Raw genomic sequence first — 24,328 nt, 5'->3', positions numbered from 1 at the left:
GGCATCAGCAATTGAGCATTGAGGTCAATGCGTGGGGCTGTCCACCACTTTGCACGGCATGTCGCTATTCCACGACCTGTAAGAATGAGGGCTTTGTGCTGCGTGTTTTTTAGCATGGAAAAGCTGGGCACTGTATATAAATATTCAAGGTAGCCGGGAATATCCGAGAGAACTGAAATAATATAAGACCAGAAGCCAGGGGGAACCATATTAGCTCTTATTATTGCATTCGCTTTTGCTTTTTATATTCAGGAAAGCGTTTTTGGTGGTGGAGAGTCTGTGGACCGGGATGGTGATGCTAACTGGTGAAGGATGATGCATCATCACTTGCCTAGTTTGCTTTCTTGTCGTTTTGAGATTATAGCGAATGAGAGAGACAGTCTTTTCAGGTGACTTATTATGAGTTTTGAATTGTTAATTCGGTGTGCTCAAATCAATTCCCTGGTTTGCCTTTAACCGGCCAAAACGGTTAAAATAGGGAAAGAGCAAACAAATATCGACAAAGCAAATAAAGGAGTGACGGCCGGCGACCAAGATGTAGGCGGATGTGAGTTTAATCTTCTCTCTCTTTGTCGCTCTCCCGTGCTTCACGGAGAACCTCAGGATAACGCAGATTTTCTACTACCACTGGGGAGTCCTCCCCTCCCAGCAGCAGCAGCATCATCTGGAGGTAAGCCCCTATTGCGATATAAACTTTGATATTTGGGTCGTTCGTGTCGAAGACGAGAAAAGAATGGCCTCGGCAGCAGCTGCTATGATGCTCTCTTCCTTATGGAGACCCCCTCTCCCCTGCTCGGCTCGAAGCAGGAGTTTTGCTTCGTTCCGGCAACATGGGTCGCTAATAGTTGATAACGCGGTGCTTAGGCTCTCCTCAAAGACCCTTCGGGAGAAAGGGATAGGTGCTTCTTTTCGATGTTCCGCAGGTACTGATTTCCGTCCATCCCCGTCCACCGTAGTCCGTACTCCGTAGTCGCATCCGTTTGCCCTTCAATAAGAAACGGTGTGTCCTTCATCAGCGTGCCTTTATTATCGTCGTCTCTAATTTTCATATGCTTCTTTCGTGAACCATCTGTTTCTCATGCAATCTAGTTCCAGTAAACTTCTGCTAGTCCTACGTGCTAATTTAACGGAATTTCACATGTATTTATGTTCTGCCAGAAATTTAGTAATACCTATTAAGAACCGATGATTAATCTACTTCTGCGACTTGCATCACTGGACGGGAGGATGTCTAAATTTTTGTCTGTCACGTGGAGCCACTTTGAATTATAAGGCAGTAGTTCGATAATTAAGCTTCTTATATTCAGAATGTCATGCGACAACACCTGCAACTCCATGCGTTATCATCTTTGTTTATTCCACCTTACACCGTGATCTTCTGTTTCAGGATTAGGTTTATATGTGTTGGGTTCATTTAGTATCATTTACAAGTGTGGAGAATGTAGACACTGATGATTCCTTAGCAGTAGGATGGCTTGATTTTCACTAAAAGAAAGGATTATTTCAACAGTCATGGTGTTACCCATGTGGCACTCCTATAATGGTGCTGCACCAGTGTTCGTATGACAGGACATTGGACATGGTCAAAACAGTGCCAAGTGCACTCAACACCATGATTATCTTTGTCTGAAACTGGTTTGCGTGAAATTTGACCTAGTCCAACTTTATACAGAGTGAAAAAAAAAAAAAAAAACTTGTTGAGCCATTTTGGCATGCATTAGATGTTTGTGATTATAGATCGTCTAACTTGGTTTTGAAAATTTTAGTAGTATAGATGCTTTTCACTTGACTTGTTTTTGACTACTATATCTTGTATATCTACTTATTTTTAGTTTTGAAATGCAAATGATGTTGTTTTCGGAGTCAACTAATGCATTACTTGTGCTATATTTTATTGATCAGTAAATACCAAGTACCAAACTAGCAACTATTATTATTTATATATGCATTTACTGTAGTTAGAGATAATACAACAAGCTCATGAGATCCAAAATGAGTTATCCAGTCAAGCTGATTGAATGACTTCTGGATTGCCATATTCAAAGTAACTTTATAACGTCAAACCTTAGTCATCATCCACCTATTAGAAAAGTTACCTTTGGTGTCAACATGTGAACCATTTAAGCTACATTACCAGAAAGCTCAGAGTTGTTCCATATTCTGCTTTTGTCCCTAATCTCTCAAACACACACATTCACTCATGCACATAAATGAGATCTTAGAAACTGCTCTTTGGTGGTGTTTCCATCCATGATTGTGCCTGCCCCTGCACCATTACAGTAAGTTGTACTTTATTTTTGTCACAGGAGGAAGCACTAGAATGTTCTGATCCTTTTTAACATCTCAGCTACATTGTGCATTTGTTCAGTTTGTTGTTTTTAATTGGCTTGTATATATTTCATCAATTATATCAGATGCTATGTCACACACATGTCAGGGTGTGGCATTTTTCGATATATAGCAGTCAAACGTGACTCAACAGAAGACAAAGGCAAACCATTGGTGAGCCCATGTAACTTCAATTACATGGGGGTCTGTTGGTGTGTTATGTATGACTGGGTCCGGGTTTGTACCCAATCCGACCCGCTCTAAAGGGGCGGTTCATGTTGGGTCCTATTTAAGCAACTTGTGTAAAGCCTAATTTAAAGAGTGTGAATGAAAGATTAAGAGAGGGACTGAAACTGGCTGCTAGTGAGCACTAGGAATCCTCTCCTCCTGCCATGGTTTTTTCCTCGTGTTGAGGTTTTTCATGTTACATTTTTGTGTTACATTTTTGTGTTCTTTGTCGCATTTCTATTCAACATAGTATCAGAGATGGGTTTATGAGCTCTTGTTGAACGAGATTCCTGTCGTCGCCTATTGCCTCTTCCTGACATTGCCCCTTTTTGCCATTGCCTGTCGCCCGTCGCCCCTTCCTGTTGTCACCCGGCGCCGCCTCCTTTACTGTTGTCGACGTTGCTCTCCTCTGCTACTGCCGTGAAGGTCTGACGTCACCCTCTCCTCTACAATTCTCGGTGCCGCTGCTATCGCTGCTGCAGGTGCTAGCGTCCCTCTCCTCTACTATTGCTTTGAAGCTCTGGCGTTGCCCCCGTCGACTCACTGCAGTTCAGCTTGCTGAATTTTTCGTTGATTGTCGACCAACAGCACCCGAAAGATCTCTGCCCCTAAGTCTACCACCATCATCCACCGTCATCTTCCTAAGCTGTCTGCACTGGTCGCATGCCTCTCTGTTTTTTTTTTTTTTGGTATTGTACCAGGTTGTGGGCTAGGATGGACTAGGTATATATCTATATATAGTGGGCTCAGATGGACTAGGTGTACTCACCTCAAATGTATTTACATCTTGAGAATAAATTGAGGAATGATCATGAAAGGGGTTTTGTCGACGTGTGTAGATCAGTGGAGGACCAAGAAACTTGGAGACACCAAAAGGAGACTCACTAGTAGGAGACTCATGTGAGAATGACTTCAATGGAATGGGCGGGATAGGTAGTGGGTCAGATGATCGTGGCATCGCAGTAGAGGTGGGAGATGGACTATAATAAGGATGAGACTCAAAGAATGTGACATCCACACTGGTATACTCATTTTGAGTCAAGGGGTCAAAACTTTTATGATTTCTAAAGTAGCCAATAAAGATACATTTAATTGCTTGAGCGGCCAATTTATCACGTGTAGGCCCAAGGATGTGAACAATGTATGTGCAACCAAATATTTTGGGAGCAATCGAAAACAAATGTCTTTGTGGCCTGTGGGTACACAAGTTTAATGAGAACTTGGTTGTTGATAGAGGTGAGGGTAAACGGTTGGTCAAGTAACAGGCAATGAGAATGACATCTCCCAACAAACATGAAGGTAAATGAGTATGAAGCATTAAGGAACGTACCACATTTAAAAGAGTGATATTTTCGCTTAGCTACTCCATTTTGTTGGAAGGTATAGGGAAAAGTAAACTAAGTGGAAATGTCATTATCAAAGTAAAATTTCATTAACGTAGATGTCTTGAACTTAAGAGCGTTATCAGTGCAAATGCTTTTAACAAAAATACCAAACTAAGTCTTTATTTCAATAATAAGGTTCTTGAGAGTACATATGACTTTAGGCCTTTCTTTCAAAAGGAAAACTCAAGTGACTCGAGAATAATCATCAACAATGACAAAGAAATAACAAAATTCTAGACCTACTAGCAACTCTGCTAGGACCCCACACATCAACATAAAGAGGATCAAATAGTCTACAACCGGACGGACTGAGACTTGATGAATAACTGCTATGGTGCCAAGTTGACAGGCTTTACACTGGAACAACTCCAGTACTGATAGATGAGGAAGTAGGTGACGAAGCTTGGAGAAGGATGGATGACCTAGTCTAAGATGCCACTGGAAGGTGGAGGACAATGAAGAAGTTGAGGAGGCTGACCCGCATAATCAGACAGGATGTAGAGCCCCTTTGCTTATAACCTCTACCAATCATTTTCCCAGTTTGTAAGTCCTGAAATGTACATAAACATACTCATGGAGGAGGGGCACAAGCTGACCTAAGTCACACGGATACGCCTATCTGGCCCACGTATCCGTGTCAATACGGGGATACGGGTGCGGATACGGCATGGATACGTTTTGGATCGGGTCTGGATTAGACCCAATCTGAACTAAAAAAGACAGATTTTAAGTTAAGTTGAGCTCTTCTCCCTTTCTCTTTGGGGTTTTTTTTTTCTGTTTGTCTGATAAATGACTAGAATGATGATATTGATAAACAATGTTTTGTGATAAACAATGTTTTGTTTGTTTGTGACTTTAATAGTGAACTATTAATTTAATGTTTTTTTTTTCAATTTATAATTTTTGATAATATTATATTTGCCGTATTTGCGTATCCGAGAATTGTGAAAATTGCCGTGTCCGTCCCCGTATTTGCACCCGTATCGCACCCGCACCCGTGTGACTTAGAGGCCGACATTATGAGGACATCGTGGGAGATTCCAGTGCAGTTACTGTTGAAGCAGCACCAAGATGAAATCAGTTATAAAATCAGCATTAATAGAGCTTGAGGCAGCAGCAAAATAGTCCACGATATCAGCAACAAAGGAGCTTGAGATGACACCAAAATAGTCCACGAAACCAGCCACAAAATGAGCAACAATTTCAGCAGAAGATAACTTTTCTTTATGCAAAACAACAACCATCACTTTCATCAAACAGTTGGTATGTGTTACAGCCACGAAGGCAGCAAGAGCTGATTCCTCAAGGCCTTGAAAATCAGTAAAATTAGAGCCAAACCAAAGCTCTGATACCATGTCAACCAGGCCTCAACTTGAGAATGGAAAGTTAGAAACACTTCAAGAGTCACACTCTTGAAGAAGACACCGCCACTTCAAGAAATCACACAAGGAGAAACCTCAAACCAGAGGTGTGACAATTCTAATTAATCTCAAATAAGGTACAAAACCAGGCCTAAAGCTCTACAAAGCAAGAGACCCAAGTTCATTATTTATAGAAGAAAGTAAGGAAGGAGAAAAGGAGCTAGCTGTTGGGCACCTCCAATGGCTAGATTTCTAGCCGTTGGGAGCAGCCAACAGCTAGTTCTCTTGATAAATAAATAAATATTAAAAGATATACAGAATATACAAGAAAAAGAAAAAGAAAATAAATACATAAAGACTTATGCATACATACATATATTTATATATACAAATCATACATCAAAGTACGAGGAGTTTAAGATATATGACAGTACATATAAAAACATAGATGCATAGTTCATTAGAGCTAATCCTTAAATTCTAAAAATAGTATCGTAATGTTGAAAAATGTTGAAAAAATTTGTGACTACGCCTAGGTGTGATAGCTATAATGACACTTTGTGTTTGTCAATGTTAAGACTGTGGATATGTGGACTGTTTGTACTTAATTAGTTTCCTTACTTAGTTTAACCATACTGTGGCAGCATTGACACCTGAACTGAAGTCTACTTTGGATAAAGTGGTTTCATCACACAAAGTGGTGCTTTTTATGAAGGGAACCAAGGAATTTCCTCAATGTGGATTTTCACACACTGTTGTACAGATATTGAAGTCATTAAACGTGGGATTTGAAACATTGAATATACTGGAGAATGAGAATTTACGTCAGGGGTTGAAGGAATACTCCAACTGGCCTACATTTCCACAGCTTTATATTGATGGAGAATTTTTTGGTGGCTGTGATATAACAGTAGGTAAGTGATGATCATTTAACCAGCTGCAATTTTGTAACTATAAGAATAGGTAAGTATAGTAAATAAGTGGGTCGGGTCGCAAAGGGCTTTGGTAGACCCATATGGTTACTCCCATATAAGATGTGTTAGTGAACACCGAAGTAATAAAAAATTAAGAGTTGTTTTCCTAGAAACCTGAGGAGAATCGAGGTGTGTGGGTGATGTTATTGCATTCTGTTGCAGGTAATCCAGAAGGTAGCCAGTAGCTAACTGGTATCAGAACCGTGTTTCAATCTTTTTGTGGGTTATGGGGGCCCGACACTTCCACGGCGCACTATGATTCTTGATGACCTGCAACAGCATGCAGTAACAACATTCACACACCCTTGTTCTCTTAAGGGTTAGCCCAGAAAGGACCTCTTAAATTCTCTGTTATTTCAGGGTTCACTAACACGGTAACACCTTTCATGGGGTTGACTATATGGGTCTATTAAAGCCTTTTATGGCCCGACCAACTTCGTGCATTACATTTCCCTATTCTCATGTTTAAAGGCTATTGTCTAATTGCTCTCCGACATCTATCGTATTTTTAAACATTAAATATCTCTCTCTTCTTTCTCTCTGCTGCACGTGGTCATGTGATTGTGGGCGCACATATATTTTGTTTGAAATGATTATTGTCACTTTATTCAAGGGGTTTGACCAAACAAGTTATGATGTGCCATTGAATGAGACCTTGCTTTTTGTTGTTTGTCTAAGATATATGGAATCTTGATGCTTTTACTAAATGAAACAGCTTTGGCTCTAGGTACTAGAGGCTCCTATGAAGGTTAGAAAGCATGCTTGAAGAGTAGATAACTGTATTCTTTTCCCAAAAATGGGGACACTTTTGGAGATTTATTTTCTGCTTCTTAGTTGATTCCATTACATTGTAAAATTGAAAGTCCTTTACATATATCATGAAAAAAGGCCTCCAAAATATTTCTCACAAAGTTACAAATCACCTGTATCCCACAGAAACACATAATCACACACAGAGAAAGGATATAATCACATTCAAATAATAATAACATCCTTGAATGCATTATAAAGTACATGAAACTACAAAAGAGAAGCCTATCTTATTTATACACAACAGGCCAGCCATCTAGCCACTAGAAGTGCCCAACTAGCTGTTGGACATTCACAATGTCTAGAAGGCTTATCACAAAAGCACCCTTAGGGCACAAATAATTTATAAATAAAGGAAAACACAAGGACACAAAAAAGACATATTGACACCAGATGTCTCATTATAAATATGTAAACGTTTAAAATATGCCTATGAGCATATATAGTGGTATGCTGGATGCTCAAATTTATTTGGATGAGTACCATTTTTTGTCAAGTAGACCTCTCCGAAAACCTTTGTCTTTCTTTGTATAAAATTAATCGTTTAAAAATGGTTTTATTTTGATATTCAGCCGTCTTATTTGTCTTCATCAAGACACTTTCTGCTTCTCTAAAGGCTATGAACCTTTGCCATATGATTCTCTTTCAAAATCTGGTTTTCATGGCATTAAGACTGCATTGGAAGTAGCACAATTGTAAAGAAAGGAGCTTTTAGACTTCTGCACATAATGTTTGTATCAGAGTTTGTCTAAGATTTTTAATAGTTGTGAAACATTTTTGAAGCCTTTAACAAGATCTAGTTGTGTGCAATTGAGGATTTTTTCTCGATTCCTCTAGTATGCAGCCTATTTAATTTTTGTGAAGGTGTTGTTTATGAAACAGATATAGAATGCATTTTGTCTGTAATCAGCCACTACCAGTTTGGAGTCTGAGGTTCCTATTGTGTTGCTCTTGTGAATGATTGAATTGGTTTCTTTGGATTCAGCTTTATCTGCTGTAAAATGTTGAAGTCAGTCTGGTATTTGACACAATATTTCTTTGAAGCATATTTGTAATGAAAGCTGCACTACAGTCTACAAGCCTAATTTTGGAAGATCTTCTGTGTTATTATATGGTTAGCCTGGAATCTAGAATGGAAGACCCTTCTTGATTGCTTCTTTGCAAACTTCTGGTGATGGCACCATATGTTTGAGGGGGTGTTAGAATATACTTGTGAGTACTTGTATATACTTCATTTGTATATTACATATATATGTGTATATAAATTATAAACTGACATATACCTGTACATAGGATTTATTTGTATTCCTTATTTCTTTTTGTTTTTCTGTATTTTATTTTCTGTTTATATTTATTATTTTGTAGGAGATGTTGGACTTGGACCCCCAACGACCACATTTCTAGCTGTTGGTCCTCCAACAGCTTCCTACTTTTTCATGTATAAAGCCCTCTTGTAGCCTATTTTTAGTGAGGCTGTTTTTACAACCCTTGTTTATTCTTTAATGAAAGTTCTCTTCCTACTCTCTCGTGTGCTTCTGTACTAGGCTCTAGTGCCTTGTTTAGGTGCTGCTTGCTGCTGTGTGGACAGCAGGTTTATAGTGCCTTGGTGCACTGGTTCTCTCGTTGCTGAAGGGATTTCTTGATGTGAGATGTAGAATTGTATCCATACTTGAGTTTTGAGAAGTTTGGGTGTTTTACCCTGTTGATAATTAGAAAGTGGTTTTCTAAAATGGACAACCTAGTTTTTTTTCTCTCGTCTATTTTCCTTCTTCATTTTCCATTTGAGAGATCTTTTCTCCTATGTCACAAGGGTGTAGGGTGCTGGTGCCAGTGCAAGTGTGGATGCAGGTGCTTGACACATCTCAAAAAACTTTGGGTGGGGGATGTGGCTATATATATATATATATATATATATATTACTGGAAATTTATTTTATTCAAAGGTCATTTTTTCTGCTGGGTGTGCTTTAAAGTTGCACGGAAATTGAAGGTTGTTTACTTTTAAAATTTTAAATTGAATAAGATTGTTTTTAAAATATTGTTTGTCTAGTCATTTTTTTTAAAGGACGACAGACTGGTCATCCTTTTGCTGTCCTCAATCAATTTTAAAGGCCAGGATATATATATAGATATATATATATATATATATGCATGTGACTGTCTGCCTGACTGAAAAGAAGTTGAGAATATGAAAGAGAGACATAGAAAGGAGGAAAAATGAGGGAAGAAAAAAGAGATGGGAAAAAGAAAAAAGGGGAAAAAGAGATAGAAAGAAGAGAAAAAAAAAGGGAAGAAGCACGTGCGGCCTGGGTCCGTGTTGGACCTGCACCCATGTTTGCAGTTCGCACCACATTCGCATCACATCGACGTGGCTGCAGGTGCCTTTTAAAGCACCCGTGTGGCTTAGCTTTTCCCTTCGTCTTCTTATGCTTTTGTTTTTATGCATATTTGCTTTTTCTTATTCCTTTTGATCTCAGTCGCATGGTATTCCTTTTGATCTCAGTAACATGGGTACGGGTACAGAGATATGAGTTTATATACAGCAATTTTAGAAAATGTGGGTATGGGGATACGGCAGGATATGTCTGTGTATATTTGAAAAATAACACAAAAAAATAAAAAAGAAAGCAACATTTAAATAAACAAGTGATATAAATAAAAAAACATTATATGCTTATTGTAAAAACACGCAGCGGAAGAAGAGAAAGGTAAACAAACACAAGATTTACGTGGAAAACCTCGGAACGAGGTGAAAAACCACGAGGAAGCTCTAACCTAGGGGCAAAACCGCAACCCTAGGAGAGAGAGAACTTAATTCACTTAATCAACAATTACAATAAGTGATTAGAATAAAAGAGGGAGGAAGAGAGACCTGCTTAGGGAACCAAGCCCGTCCTCGGTTCCCACGCCCATGGGTACCGGGTCCATATCCGGACCCGGTTCCCTATTACACGGTATTCTAACACTCCTCCTCAAGCTTGGCATACATGTCAAACATGCCAAGCTTGCTAACATTCTTTTCAAATTGAGATGTACATAAGGCTTTGTTTAGAACATCTGCAATTTGATCTTCAGACTTCATATAAGGAAGGATCAACTCCTTTGAATCTATGCGTTCCCGTATGAAGTGGCGATCTATCTCCACATGTTTGGTTCTGTCATGCAGGACGGGATTATTTGCCAGGTTAATCGCAGACTTATTGTCACAATACATTTTCATCTTCTCTTCAATTTCAATTCCAATATCTGCTAGAAGAATCTTTAGCCATAACATCTCTGTAACCCCCAGCAACAGCCCTGTATTCAGCCTCAACACTGGATCTAGAACAGACCTTCTGCCTTTTACTCCTCCATACCACCAGGTTTCCCCCTAGAAAGATGCAGTACCCTGTGGTAGACCTGGTATCCGTGCAACCAGCCCAATCGGCGTCAGAGTATCCTTCAATATTAAGTTTGTCCTGCCGTGTATACAGTAACCCTTTACCTGGGTTATTCTTCAGGTACCCCAACACTCTTTCTGCACTCTTCCAGTGACAATCAGGAGCATGCATAAACTGACTCAACACATTTACAGCATAAGTAATATCAAGGCGAGTAAGAGTAAGATAAATAAGCTTACCAACCAGCCTCTGATACCGTCCTTTTGCTTCCTCATCCAGGATGTTACCAGTTTTGATACTTATCTTTGTACCTGACTCCATTGGAGTTAGAAAGGGCCTGCATCCCAGTTTACCTGTCTCTTTCAGGAGGTCCAGAGTGTACTTCCTTTGGCTCATAACTAGCCCTGTCTCTGATCGTGCAATCTCTATTCTCAGAAAGTACCTTAATTTTCCCAGATCTTTAAGGTCAAATTCAGCAGCTAACCTCTCCTTCATCTTCCTTTTCTCTTCTTCATCATCACCTGTGACAATCATATCATCAACATACACAAGAAGAATGCTCACCAGGCCACTTCTCTGCTTAATGAACAGGGTATGATCACCATTTCCTTGTTTGCACCCATTTGTCTTCATTACCTCCCTCAGTCTTTCAAACCATGCTCTAGGGGACTGCTTCAGGCCGTACAGGGCCTTCTTGAGATGACAACATTTTCCACTTTGAGCATATCCGGGAGGCATGCTCATATAGACCTCCTCCTCTAGATGGCCGTTCAAGAAGGCGTTCTTGACATCAAGCTGGTCCATGCCCCACTTATTTTGCACTGCAAGTGTCAAAATGACCCTCACAGTCTTCAGTTTTGCAACAGGAGCAAAGGTTTCAAGATAGTCAATTCTGTATTTTTGGCTGAACCCCTTTGCAACCAGACGCGCTTTATACTGTTCCACAGTGCCATCAGGTTTATACTTCACACTAAACACCCACTTGGAACCAACTAAGTGAGTCCCCTTGGGAATATCGACCACTTCCCAAGTGTTGTTCTTTGCCAAGGCATCCATCTCCTCTGTCATAGCCTATAGCCATTTAGGATCCTCTCTAGCATCTTCCACACACCTGGGAATCACAGACATAGACAGAGTGGTAATAAAACATTTGTATTCTTTACTGAGTTTTGAATATGAGACAAATCTCTGAATAGGGTGAGAAGTACATGACCTGGTCCCCTTGCGCAGGGCTATGGGAAGCTCTTCATTCATTGGACTTGGTTCATTCGGGGAACTCACAAGATTGGGATTGGTTACATCAACAGTCTCAACCACATCTTTCTCCTTTCTAGTGTAAACCTGCCCAAACAAATGATCACGGGATGTGGGCTGATCATCCACAGGGCCCCCTTCCACATGACTGTCTTTATCATCTCTGACTGTATCTTCCACACTGTGACTAAGTTTGTAGTCCAAGAAGTAAACTGAATAAGCTGATTTGGAGAATACTCTTCCACACTGTCCCCTATACACTCCCCCTGAAGAGGATTCACAGGAAAATACGCCTCATGTTCATGAAAGGTAACATCCCGGGAGACATAGATTTTGGAGGTAGTAGGATCAATACATTTATATCCCTTCTGAGTGGAGGAATACCCCAAGAAGACAGCTTTGACAGACCGAGGGTCAAGTTTCTTGATGGTGGGACTATGGTTATGAACAAAGCAAACACACCCGAACACCCGAGGAGTAAGAGGTCAGGGGTTATGAGTGGGACTGAGCACAAAGTAAGGAGTACGGCCATTCAACACACGAGTGGGCATACGGTTGATGAGGTGGGCACTAGTGAGGAGAGCATCGCCCCAGTAGCGCTTAGGAACGTGCCAGTGGAACATAATAGCTCGGGTGACATCTAATAAATGGCGATTTTTATGTTCGGCCACGCCATTTTGAGGAGGAGTATAACTACAGGACATCTCATGAACAATACCCTTGCCCCGCAGGAAGTCATCCAGGGATTGGGAGACATTCTCCCTGGCATTATCAGTACGGAGTGTCTGAACAGAGGTCTGAAATTGATTTTCGACAAAGGCAACAAAATTTTTGACAACGACAGGAACCTCACTGCGTTCTTTCAACAAATACACGAACGTACAACAGGAGTAGTCATCAATCAGAGTCATAAAGTAATGGAAACCACGACAAGTGGGTACTCCCGAAGGACCCCAAACATCAGAGTGAACCAAAGCAAAAGGACGAGTGGTTTTATTGAGAGAAATAGGGTACGAAGCCTTAACATGCTTAGCAAACTGACACACTTCACATGTGAAGGAGTCCATGGAAACAGAAGTAAACAACCTAGGAAACAACTTCTTAATCAACTGGAATGGGAGATGTTCAAGGCGCTCATGCCATCTCATAATGCTAGACCTGTCCTCCACGCCCGTCGACTGTCTGCTAGTGGCTGAGATGAGAGCAGAGGCAACCTATACGGGCAGCCTTTAGAGGCCATTAATAACCGAACCAATCCCAATCTTCTTCCCCGTCACCAAGTCCTGCAGGGTACAATGATCAGTAGAGAAAATTAGATTACAATTGAGTTCTTTGGTGATACTACTGACAGATAACAAATTCACAGGAATATTGGGAACGTGAAGAGCATTATGCAGAAGATATTTATTTAATAAGGACAAACTTCCTTTTCCAGTCAAGAGATCGAGGACCCATCAGCCATAGATACGCGTTGCTGCCCTGAAGACAATTTGTACTCTTGAAACATCTTAGGGTTCCCTGTCATATGATGAGTAGCTCCACTGTCAACTACCCAATCACCAAGTAAGGGATTACCTTGATCACTTGTGGCAACAAGAGCTTGGGCTAACTAAGCTCCCTCAGACGTGGAGGCATCTTCCTTAGTAGTAGATAACCGGCTGATGTAAGCTTGTAATTTCCTTGATTTGGTCAGAGGAAAGCTTCGGTTTTTCAACACTGGGAGAGCTAGTATCAGCCATAGGAGGACCCCGCCTACCAGAGGGAGGACGACCACGGGTGAGCCTCTTCTCAGGATAAAGGTCCCAACAAAAATCAACTGAGTGTCCCAACTTGTTACAATGACTGCAACGCCGAATGGGACGCTGCCCAGTCCCTGGAGCACGGCCAACAAAAGCAGAGGGTGAACTACCATGACTGTAGTCAATATGCATCACGTGACGGCGTTTTTCCTTAGATTCCACCCGGGCATACACCTCCTCAATTCCAGGGGTCTCGTCACAGTTGAGAATTTGACTCCTAATGGATTCAAACTCATCACGCAGACCTCCCAGAAAAATAAAAGTGCGCTCCATCCATTCTTTCTGCCAGTACGGTTCATGATCAGAACCACAATGCCAGTCATCATTCACATGATAATCCAGTTCGTCCCATTTAGTCTTCAGGGCTGCATAGAAGGATGCCACAGACAAGTCACCTGTTTAAGAGAATAGATGTTGCGTTTAATCTGGTATGTACGCAGGACTCTCTTTTTACGACCATACATCCTCGCAAGCATAGTCCACATGTCATATGAGGTCAACTTTCGCAAAATAAGAGGCTGAATATCAGCAGAAACAGAACTAATAATCCAAACCTTAACTTGACTATCTTCCAACACCCAAGTCGCCCATCCAGGATCAGTTTTACTAGGCACAGACCGGCGGACGGCAGCGGCACACGCCAGGCAACAGCGGGCGGCGGTGGGACCGTGGGCTATATCGGCGGCGGGACGTAGGGCGACGTCGGCGGCGGTGGGACGGCGGTCTACGTCGGCGGCGGTGGGACAAAGAACTCCAGCAAGATCAGACTTAGGGTTCCAAAAAAAACCCTAAATCACACACGAACGAAGAAGCCAAACAACACGATTTTGGCTCTGATACCATGTAAGGACACGCAGCGGAAGAAGAGAAAGGTAAACAAACACAAGATTTACGTGGAAAACCTCGGAACGAGGTGAAAAACCATGGGGAAGCTTTAACCTAGGGGCAAAACCGCAACCCTAGGAGAGAGAGAACTTAATTCACTTAATCAACAATTACAATAAGTGATTAGAATAAAAGAGGGAGGAAGAGAACCAAAGGTGGCGGCCATCAATGCTCTCATTGATTTTTATTTATCCTTTTTTTGGGGTGCGATTCACAAGCGATTTCAATTAAACTTTACAAAAAATTGATTTTCATGAGTGTATAACAGAAAAGAACTGTTTTTTAGAAGATCAAAATCTGTTTCTCTCCTGTTGCTGCATGGTGGTCGACCCTCCTATCGGGTTCTTTCTAGGGGGTGTGTGGATGATACCCCAAAACTGGGTTTTGCCTCTAAAGCCAGGTTTTTGGAGTGTTCCGATGCCATGAAAATGGTTTGAGGTTAACTCAATTTTGACAAAACCTGATTTTATAAAAAGGAGTGAAAAACCTGATCCCTTTCAGGTTATTCATAGAAAACCATGTTTATGATGCATCCAAATGCCCCCTGAGTGTTTTTAAAGTTAATTAACTTATTTTAGCATTTTTGCAAAAAATTCTTCACGAGATATTTCGTGCTGCTTTTATTTGCTGTAACTTTGAACGTTAGCTGTTTTAGCATATTTGTGTAATTAGTGTAGGACATGATATAGCAAGATGCTTCGTTGTACTAACGATTAGATAGGATTTGCATTTTCTTCAGTTAAGATCATTAGTTTTCTTTGTTTTTGTTGTCTATTGATTAGATATGTAATTTGTTTTGTTAATTAGAATTTTGCATATCATTCTTTTTATTTAGTTTCATTTAAGGCTATAATTAGTTTTACTAATTAGTTTTTTTAATATTTAAATATTCTGTTTTAGGTTCTACCTTAGTAAAATAGTTTTTACTTAGGCTAAAAAAAGTTATATGAAAGAGAGAGAGAGAGATCAAATATTTACATAATATTGTTTAGAGGTGTCAAGGGCATTGTTATAAACAAACTTAAATTCTTTATATTCCTTTCCTTCCTATACAAGCCATAGTCACAAATATTGGTTACATGTTTTAAACAACAACTTTTTCTCAGGTATAAGACAACAAAGTTGTTTTTCTCGAGCAAGTCTCGGCAAATTTTAAAACAATTAAAAGAATGCCTTAAAAGCAAAATGCGAAAAGTAAAACATGGTAGTAAAAAAATGTCAAAAGACATGAAAAATATAAAAAAAATAAGAAAATATAAAAATAAGAAAACGTGAGAAAAACATTTAAAATGAAAAAAACATTAAAAAACATATTGTCATTTTTTTTGTTTTGGTGTCCTTTTCGAAACATGTGTTTTTGCCCTTTTTTCGGCTGACTTATTTATCATGCTTGGAAAGTGGGAAGACATTTTTTTTTTTTTTAAAAATGCCTTTTTGTGAATATGATACAAACATGTTTTTGTAATAGTTTCTTTCCTTTCCATTCCTTTTATTTTCCATCATTAATCCCTCCCTTTCTTTTTATTTTGTTTCTCTCCATCCTCTGTTGTAAAAAATATGCCATTCAGCTTGGGGGCACACAAGGGCACAAATTTTGACACTCTTGTAAAGCTTATTATGGTATGGCTGAAAGTTTGCCAAGTAAAATCTGGGAGATTAGGACCTAGTAAATTTTTTGGTAAAAAAATTTACATTTTGATGCAGAAGTCGTAGATTTCAGAGATGTTGCACTCTTCAACTATTGTATGGTATAATGGCAATTCATATCAATATGTTTGGTCCATTCAAGAAATATGATTATTTATAGACAGTTGTGTGGTCACAGTTAATTGGTTTTCCTTATAGCCGTGTCAAGGCTCTAAAAGATTCCAAGTTTCCTATCTGTTCATCTATAAAGAATGAAAATGTAAAGTTTTTATAGGATCTAATAGAATGAAAATGTAAGGTCATTTCCCATTTTCTCCTCATAGGTTTTTTTTTCTAGTAGGAAAGCATTTGACTTTTTAACTGATTTCTGCAGAGGCATACAAGACGGGGGAATTGCAGGAGTTATTGGAAAAAGTAATGTGCTCCTGATGGCAGCCAGTGAAACTTGCTTCTGTTTTTACGTGTATTGTGATTGTGATGTCTGCCGCAGCATGGTTAGGGAAACGTCTCCTAAGTCATGCTTCCGGCTTCCTATTCCCGGTGGTGTAATAAACAATTGGACTTATTCCAACTTATAATTATGTCCCATATGGCAATCATATGTTTCACTAGTTGAGATGTGAGTGCTGGTCGCACAAAGCTAACTTTTGACAGAACATTCAAAAGTTATGAAAAAATTTTAAATGAGCAACACACCTCAAATAGTGTGTTTTTTTCTCTTCTCCTCGCAACTGAACAATTGAACAGAAGAAAATGCCGTCAGTCTCTCCTCTACTGCTCGTTGTCCTGTTATCTGCATCAGATGGTTTCTTCTTCCGTTAGCATGTGGGCCCTAATAATTGCGTGAGGTTAGGAAGGTTCAAGCCGGTATATTCGTTAGCGTGACAGTTCATTGCATGAATGCTTCACATTTCATCTTGACAGACGAGAAAATTCATTCCTGTCTTGTCCTATCAAATGGAAAAAGGCGTGCTGCTTGTGTAAAAGATGGCGTCTGAATAACAAAGTAAAAATCAGACAAATCAGAGAGGGTTGTGTTGACTTCACCATTAGTTTATAGGATTCAAATCATGTAACTATGTACCCAAATTAAAAAAATATATAAAGTGCATTTATTGGCTTGTCAACTTAATTAAATAATTTATATGATTTATGTTCAAAATTATATTTCAAATTTTTCATAGGGTATCACCGAAGAGGCAAGTACCTTTCATAGTGGATAACGGCGAATGCTCATGAAGAGGGAACGTGGAGAGAGATATTTTGACTTGTCTTACACAGTAGTTTAATTTGTAGGATCCGAAATAGTTTTAAAAATGATTTGATGGAGGGTGGAGACTTTTAAATGAAGTAACTAGTTGAGTTTCATATCATTCATCAATGCAACGTTCAATGCAGTGAAACAAAATACTGATGCATGGTGAATAAGATTTCTTCTGAATATTACATAAAACTTCTAGAGACTACGAACTTTTGGATGCTACGATATTTGGCCAGAATGGTTCATGTATTTGATATACGAGTCACAAGTTTTTCTCAAATGGTTCATTACTATTGACCAGGCATGATGGAAATATACATACTAACGTTATTACTTTTTAAAAAAATTTTAAAAACTCATTTCAGTGTATTTCATTTCAAGATGTTGTCGTTCAAATTTCAAAAGAAACATAGTTAAAGAGATTCTAGTGGTTTACTTTCTGTGCAAGGTATGACTTATGTAAACCCGTTGGAGACTAGGATTCTTGGTAAACCCTAAGGTTGGGTTTGATTCCTTCGGATCTATGATGGAGGCTGCATAAGAAGGTATGTTTTGGGAGATTGAAATCCATGCTACATGTTAAAAAGTATGGATTTAAAGTCAGATTTGAGGGGGAGGGTCCAACTTTACGGTATTATATATACTATATAATACAATGTATATATATGTTACAATAGTATATGTAACGTATACGTCGTATGTACGTTACACATATATTATATATGTATATATATGTTATCATATAAGATATATACACATATATATGTATATACATATAACGTATGTATGACATTATTATATTGCACATATAGTACAATATACATATATTATTCTATATGTATACAGTTATATGCATGTAACATATTATGTTATAGTATATATGCATATATATCGTGTATATATATGTTATATATACATATAATATATATATATATTATTTATATGTATACTATGTAATATATAGTATATATATTGCATATATACACTATTTACATTATGTAACATATGTACAATATATAGTATATATCAACATATAACATTATATGCACATACTATACGTGTAATATATGTATGTTATATATTACATATATAAAACATAAATATAATATATTGTATATTATATAACTTATATTGTACATATGTTTAATAAGCACAGTACAATATACATATACGTAAACGTTGTTTGTGAATATATATGTATATAATTTGTCTAGTATACGTGTAGCACGATATAGTACTATATATTGTATATATTTGTAATTAAGTAAACGTATATAACATATTATATATAATATATTTCATATTGTTATAATATGTAATGATAAATACATATACTATATATATGAACTAATTATATAATATAATCATATTTTATATATGTATATAACATATATAAGTATAATATTACACAATACATATATACAATATAATGCATATATTGCAATATACAATATTTGTATATTAAATATATATACTTATACATATATATCTATATATATATATATATGTTATAATGTAATACATATGTATATACATATATTGTAAAATATATATGATATATTATATTACATATATTGTGTATATATTCATAATATATGTAATATAATATATCATATAAATTATATATAACATGTACATACATAATATATATTATACAACATGTTACATAACATATTGTACGTATATAACATATAGGTTATATATGTAACGTACATATTTAACATCTAATATGTAATATATGTACATGTATTCGTAATAATATTACACGTACACAATACATGTGATATACGTGTAATATAACATATGTTACATATAATACATATACGTATTATGTGTATATACATATATGTAGTAATATGTATGACATAATACATACACATATATGACATACATATAATACACATATACATAAATTATACTAATAGTGTAATAGTTATATAAGATATTAACATATTATATTTACAACATATAACATAATGTATATACAGTTCTACGTACATATTATGTTATGTAACATTTATATTATTATAGCATATATGTACATATACATAATATATGTATATGTAAATATATATGTATAACTACGTAACAACATATATGTGTTATATATATGTAACATATATATATATATATATATATATATATATATATATATATATATATATATATATATATATATATATATATATATATATATATAGTATTATGTATACAATGTATTACAAATAATAATGTACATAACATAATATACACCTTTTTAGACATTGTTGCCCATTTTGTCTCCACAGTTTGTAGGAGATCTAGAGCTTCATCCAGCCTTTTTGTAAGTTCTGAATGTTGGTCTAATACCTGAATCACCAATTTTTGTTGCTCTTTGTAGATTCCAGTTAGCATGTCTATTGCCTTTGATAGTTCTTCTGCCAAGCTATCCATTTTATATTGATAGAAGACGTGAAAGAATATCAGTGATGTTGTTGTCATTTCCTTTGATGTGTTCAAAGGTGATTTGTGCTTAGTAAGCTGATACAATATCTCTGAAATTTAACCGTTGTCTTGCTGAAGACTTTTTTCCTGTTTCGTGTAATTGTACATGAAAGTTTACAATGGCTTCATAGTCAGTCCGAATAAAAAATTGTTTTCTGAGAATAAATAATTCAAAAGCTTTTAGGGTATAAGAAATAGCTAGAAGCTCAATATCAATTGAGGATATGTTACCTTTCTCCATACATTTTTCCAATGCATATCTGCAAATTTCATCGGTAGCTTTTGAATCATATTTGGAAGGCTTAGCTAACAAAACTGCACCCCAACCAAGGTGTGAACCATCTGTATGGACTATTAGATGGTCTGGTCTAAGTGGTAACCTAAGGGATTTTAATTGACCTGATAATCTCCTTAGGCAAAAACCTAAAAGATAATGGTAAATCAAATACGAGAATATTTGATACTATAGCCAGTTTTTTGCCAATTAAGAACAAACTATTAAAAGATTTGTCTGAAAATATGGATTATTATGAAGCCCAAATTAATGATTTAATAAAATCATTAAGTAAAGTTCCTAGGTGTCAATATAAACAGCAAGTAGAACAACAAACCCTTATTCTTTGGGAATGATTAGAGTTTGTAGAAAACAATTTTAATCACAAGATTAATGAACTAAACATTAAACTTGAAAAAATAGAAAACATGATAACTAACTTAGAAAAATTGAGTCTAAGCTAGTGGAAGACGAAGAAATAGTTAAACCCATTGCTATCAAAATCAAAACTGATGGCTTTAATGTTGCAGAAGGATTTTCTGCCTATTCTGGCCTAGGAGCATCTGATAAAGAATATCCAAATATATTCAACTTGATAAGAAGGTTATTGATCAAGAAAGAATTTTAAACCTGGCGGCTCATGACCCACAACTTTGGCCTCAGTTATTGACCAATGAGGTGCAATCTTAATAAAAGATTACCTCAAAGCAAATCTAGGCCATACCTCAAAGAAAATCTAGGTCATACGAATTCTATAGAAATGATTGCCTATTTGGAAACATATTTAGGTGAATCTGCTAGAGCAATCTGGGAAGCCTACAAACCTAACCACCCTACAGAGTATGAAAAGCATTTATCCTTAGGAATTAACTCTTATAATTTCGTGTTTAGAATTCAAGTTATTCTGACAGGAGCTAGCCCTAATATGGGAACTATAGAACTTCAATATGATGCCCTTAACAGGTTAGAGCAACTTACTCTAACAAGTTGGAGTCATATTAGGCAATTCCTGAAAGATTACTACTATTACACATCCATATTAGAGAATCCATATGAAAATAATATAGGAGATAAGCTCTTTAGAAAATTGCCTGGAGCCTTGGGCAAGGAAATAGTTGGTAATTGGCCTGTTTATCTCCAAGATGTAAAAGCGCCTAACTTTATGCAAAATATTGCATCTGTAGATTTCTAGAGGAGAAATGTATAGAAATTAAAATCCAAAAACAGCTAGAAGGAGACCATTCCTTTTGCAAAAATATTGACACATCCCAGAATTATGAAAGTAATCCTGTGAAGAGGAAGCCTACTAGAAGAAAGGCAAAAAGATAGTAAAGTCTAAACCCAAAAAACAGAGTAAGAAATACTTTTTGAGGAAATAAAAAAGTAAAGCACCATATTTAAATAAAGACAAAGGTGTCATAAAATATGACAAAAAATGAAATTATAAAACTAAATTAAGTTAAATCGTGTGCACAAATAATCACCATTTAGGCAGCCACGGTCCTAAATTAATGAATTCATATTCCAGGGAAGCAGAACTAATAAATACCATTAATCAAGAGCTCATTAACATAGATGAATATGTAAGTGAGTCAGAGTCTATTTACTCAATTGTCTCAATAGAAGACTATGACTTTACTAAGAATCTATCTTCTGATGAAGAGGATTACCCTTTAGTAAAAAGTTTTGTACAAGCCAATTCTGGCATAGCTCATTAGATCGACACATTAGATGAATTTGAAGAATTGGGAAGCTTCACAGATGAATAAAAAATCCAAAGTATGTGAACATAATTGGAACTTTAGAGATGGCAATCTAAACAGACATTATTTCGCTTGATGTCGATACCCTAGTATTGAACACAAGTGGAAATGCACCTTGTGCTACAATGAAATTTGTAGATTATGTTTAAAAGAACTTAAACCAAACCTAGACTTTCCTGTTGTAGAAGATAACAAGCCTAAACACAAATTTGAAGAATCTCATCTTGAAAAAAGAATTAAAAGACATGAAAATTTCAGGGATAATGTTGTAGAATTCAAAACACTAATTCAAAAACAGATTCTTGAATGTCAGGAACAAATTGATCATCTTCAAAAGGCTTTAAAGAAGGGAAAAGAGCCTTTGATCATAGAATATGGCAATAATATAATAAACGTTGAAAAACCACAAAGTTTTATAAGCTTTATTCACCAAAAGAACTCAAATGATCCGCAGTTTTACCAATTAATGATAAAATGTAGGCTAGTTCTTGACGAAACTTTTATTGATGTCCAAGCACTTATAGATACAAGATGTACCATTACAATCCTGAATGAATCTTTATTCGATCCGAAGTACACCAAACCTTTGGGTAAACCCATAGTATCAAACAATATGTCCAGCCATAATTTGGAATACACAACATATATTCCAAAAGAAACGACAAAACTCCAACTCGTCAATGAAAATAGAACTTTTACTAATCAGTTTAGTTGTCCAAAAATTTATATTGGCAACCTTCATTGTATACCTATACATTTTGTCATAGGTTTGAGTTTTCTTATTGGCGTTCATCATAGAATGTTACCAACTAAAACACAGCTACAAATGTTCCATGAACCTCCTAGTTGGTTTGATGACCCAACAAAAGTGCGAGAGAAGTGTGGTGGAACACTCCCCCAATAATTCTCCACTACACAATGGGTGTACCTGTCCCATAGAAGGACAATGCAAAAAGCAAGCCATGATGTGTCAAACCATTACAGATAGAGAATATATCTCTACTTTTCTAGAACATGAAACAAAATATAACCTAATCCTGAAATATGAAGGATTAGTTGATATTAATCTTGAAAATTTGAAACAACTGACTATGTTGTAGATACAAAAAAGATTCTTAACAGTTTCGAGCAGGGTGAAATCAACTCAAGCAACCAAGAAATAGATGACTTAATATCCAAGTCATTAAAGCTTGAAATTATGGGAGATAATGCTCAAAAGTATTGAGAGAAAAATCAAGTAACTTGACATGATCAATCCAAACTTAAGGATAAAGACAGCTAATATTAATCTTTCTTTAGAAGAGAAAAAGGATATGGCAAACCATATAAAAGACCTGCTTAACTTAAAAGTTATCAAGATGAGTTCTAGCCCTCATAGATCAATAGCATTTATAGTAAATAAACATTCTGAATAGGTGAGAGGAAAATTGAGAATAGTTATTAACTATAGGTGATTGAATGATAATACCCAAGATGATTGGTATAACATTCCAGACAAAAACTCTTTGATCCAGCAGATTCAGGATCAAAAATAATTCTCAAAATTTGACTACAAAAGCAAATTTTGGTAAGTTAGAATGGAAGACAATTCAATACAATGGACAACGTTCATGTCTCCAAGGACATTACGAATGGATTGCAATGCCCTTTGGCTTGCAAAATGCTCCCAATGTTTTTCAAAGAAAGATAGACCCTTGCTATGGACAGTTGTAAAGACTTCTCCATAGTATATATTGATGATACCTTAGTTTTTTCAAAAACTAAAAGTGATCATATTATTTATCTCAAAAAGGTATTCAAAGCTTTTGAGAAAAATGAAATTATCATTTCTAAGAAAAAAATGGAGTTATGAAAACTCACATAAAAGTCCTAGGAACAGAAATTGGTAATGGATATATAAAACTCCAGCCACATATAATTGAGAAAATCATAAAAGATTTCCCCAACAAAATCGAAGATAAAAAAATGCTTCAACAATTTTGAGGAATCTTGAATTATGCATGACCATACATTCCACAAATGCATAACCTGGTATCAGGTCTTTATGCAAAAATTAGGACCAAATGGGTAAATGAGATTAAGATAAAGGACAGTCCTCCTAAGATTCCAGTGGCTGAAGAAAGTTGTATCTGGTTCGGGAAATCGAGAAAGATAAAGGACAGTCCTCCGTATTTACAAGGGCTGACCTAGTTTTAGAACCCCAAACTGTGAGAATTTAAATCCTCGTAGTTGTTTTAATGGAAAAAACTCCCAAAAATCTTGGAATAGTGGATTTATATTTTCAAAATCTTTTTGAATTATATAAACTCCCTGTGGAAGACCCACAAGGAAATTTTCTAACAGATTTTTCAGGAATCTATCCAAGAATTATTTGTCTTCAAGGTACTTCCCCTGAATTTATTGCAAAATGGTTCACTTTTGGATCAATTAGCAATATTTATATATTCCCTTCTTTTGAAGAAATAAAATCTTTACCTCTTGAAGTCATGATGGTGA

The 24,328-nt window shown here is 36.7% G+C and overlaps 1 protein-coding gene across 2 annotated transcripts; it reads left to right on the top strand.

Moving 5' to 3' along the window:
• Positions 1-126: 126 nt before the first annotated feature.
• Positions 127-16,768, top strand: LOC116247660 (monothiol glutaredoxin-S7, chloroplastic). 2 transcript variants are annotated; one of them, XM_031619898.2, is made up of 4 exons: positions 127-389; positions 479-670; positions 5,947-6,216; positions 16,424-16,768. In XM_031619898.2, the coding sequence occupies exons 1-4, from the start codon at positions 368-370 to the stop codon at positions 16,477-16,479; spliced, it is 540 nt and encodes a 179-aa protein (XP_031475758.1). In that variant the 5' UTR covers positions 127-367; the 3' UTR covers positions 16,480-16,768. The 2 variants fall into 2 exon arrangements, with proteins under 2 accessions (XP_031475758.1, XP_031475759.1); XM_031619899.2 differs by having other exon boundaries at positions 182-923.
• The last annotated feature ends 7,560 nt before the right edge of the window (positions 16,769-24,328 follow it).

Source organism: Nymphaea colorata, chromosome 2 (genome assembly GCF_008831285.2).
Source record: "Nymphaea colorata isolate Beijing-Zhang1983 chromosome 2, ASM883128v2, whole genome shotgun sequence".
NCBI lineage: Eukaryota > Viridiplantae > Streptophyta > Magnoliopsida > Nymphaeales > Nymphaeaceae > Nymphaea > Nymphaea colorata.
The sequence above is the reverse complement of the archived record's forward strand: the minus strand, read 5'-3'. Positions and strand labels throughout refer to the sequence as shown.

Bases quoted from the DNA above. Each gene is read 5' to 3' on its own strand.
- LOC116247660 (XM_031619898.2), top strand. From the start codon at position 368: ATGAGAGAGACAGTCTTTTCAG. The intron at 390-478 runs GTGACTTATTAT...CGGTTAAAATAG, and splicing joins GAGAGAGACAGTCTTTTCAG to GGAAAGAGCAAACAAATATC. The intron at 6,217-16,423 runs GTAAGTGATGAT...TGATTTCTGCAG, and splicing joins TGGCTGTGATATAACAGTAG to AGGCATACAAGACGGGGGAA.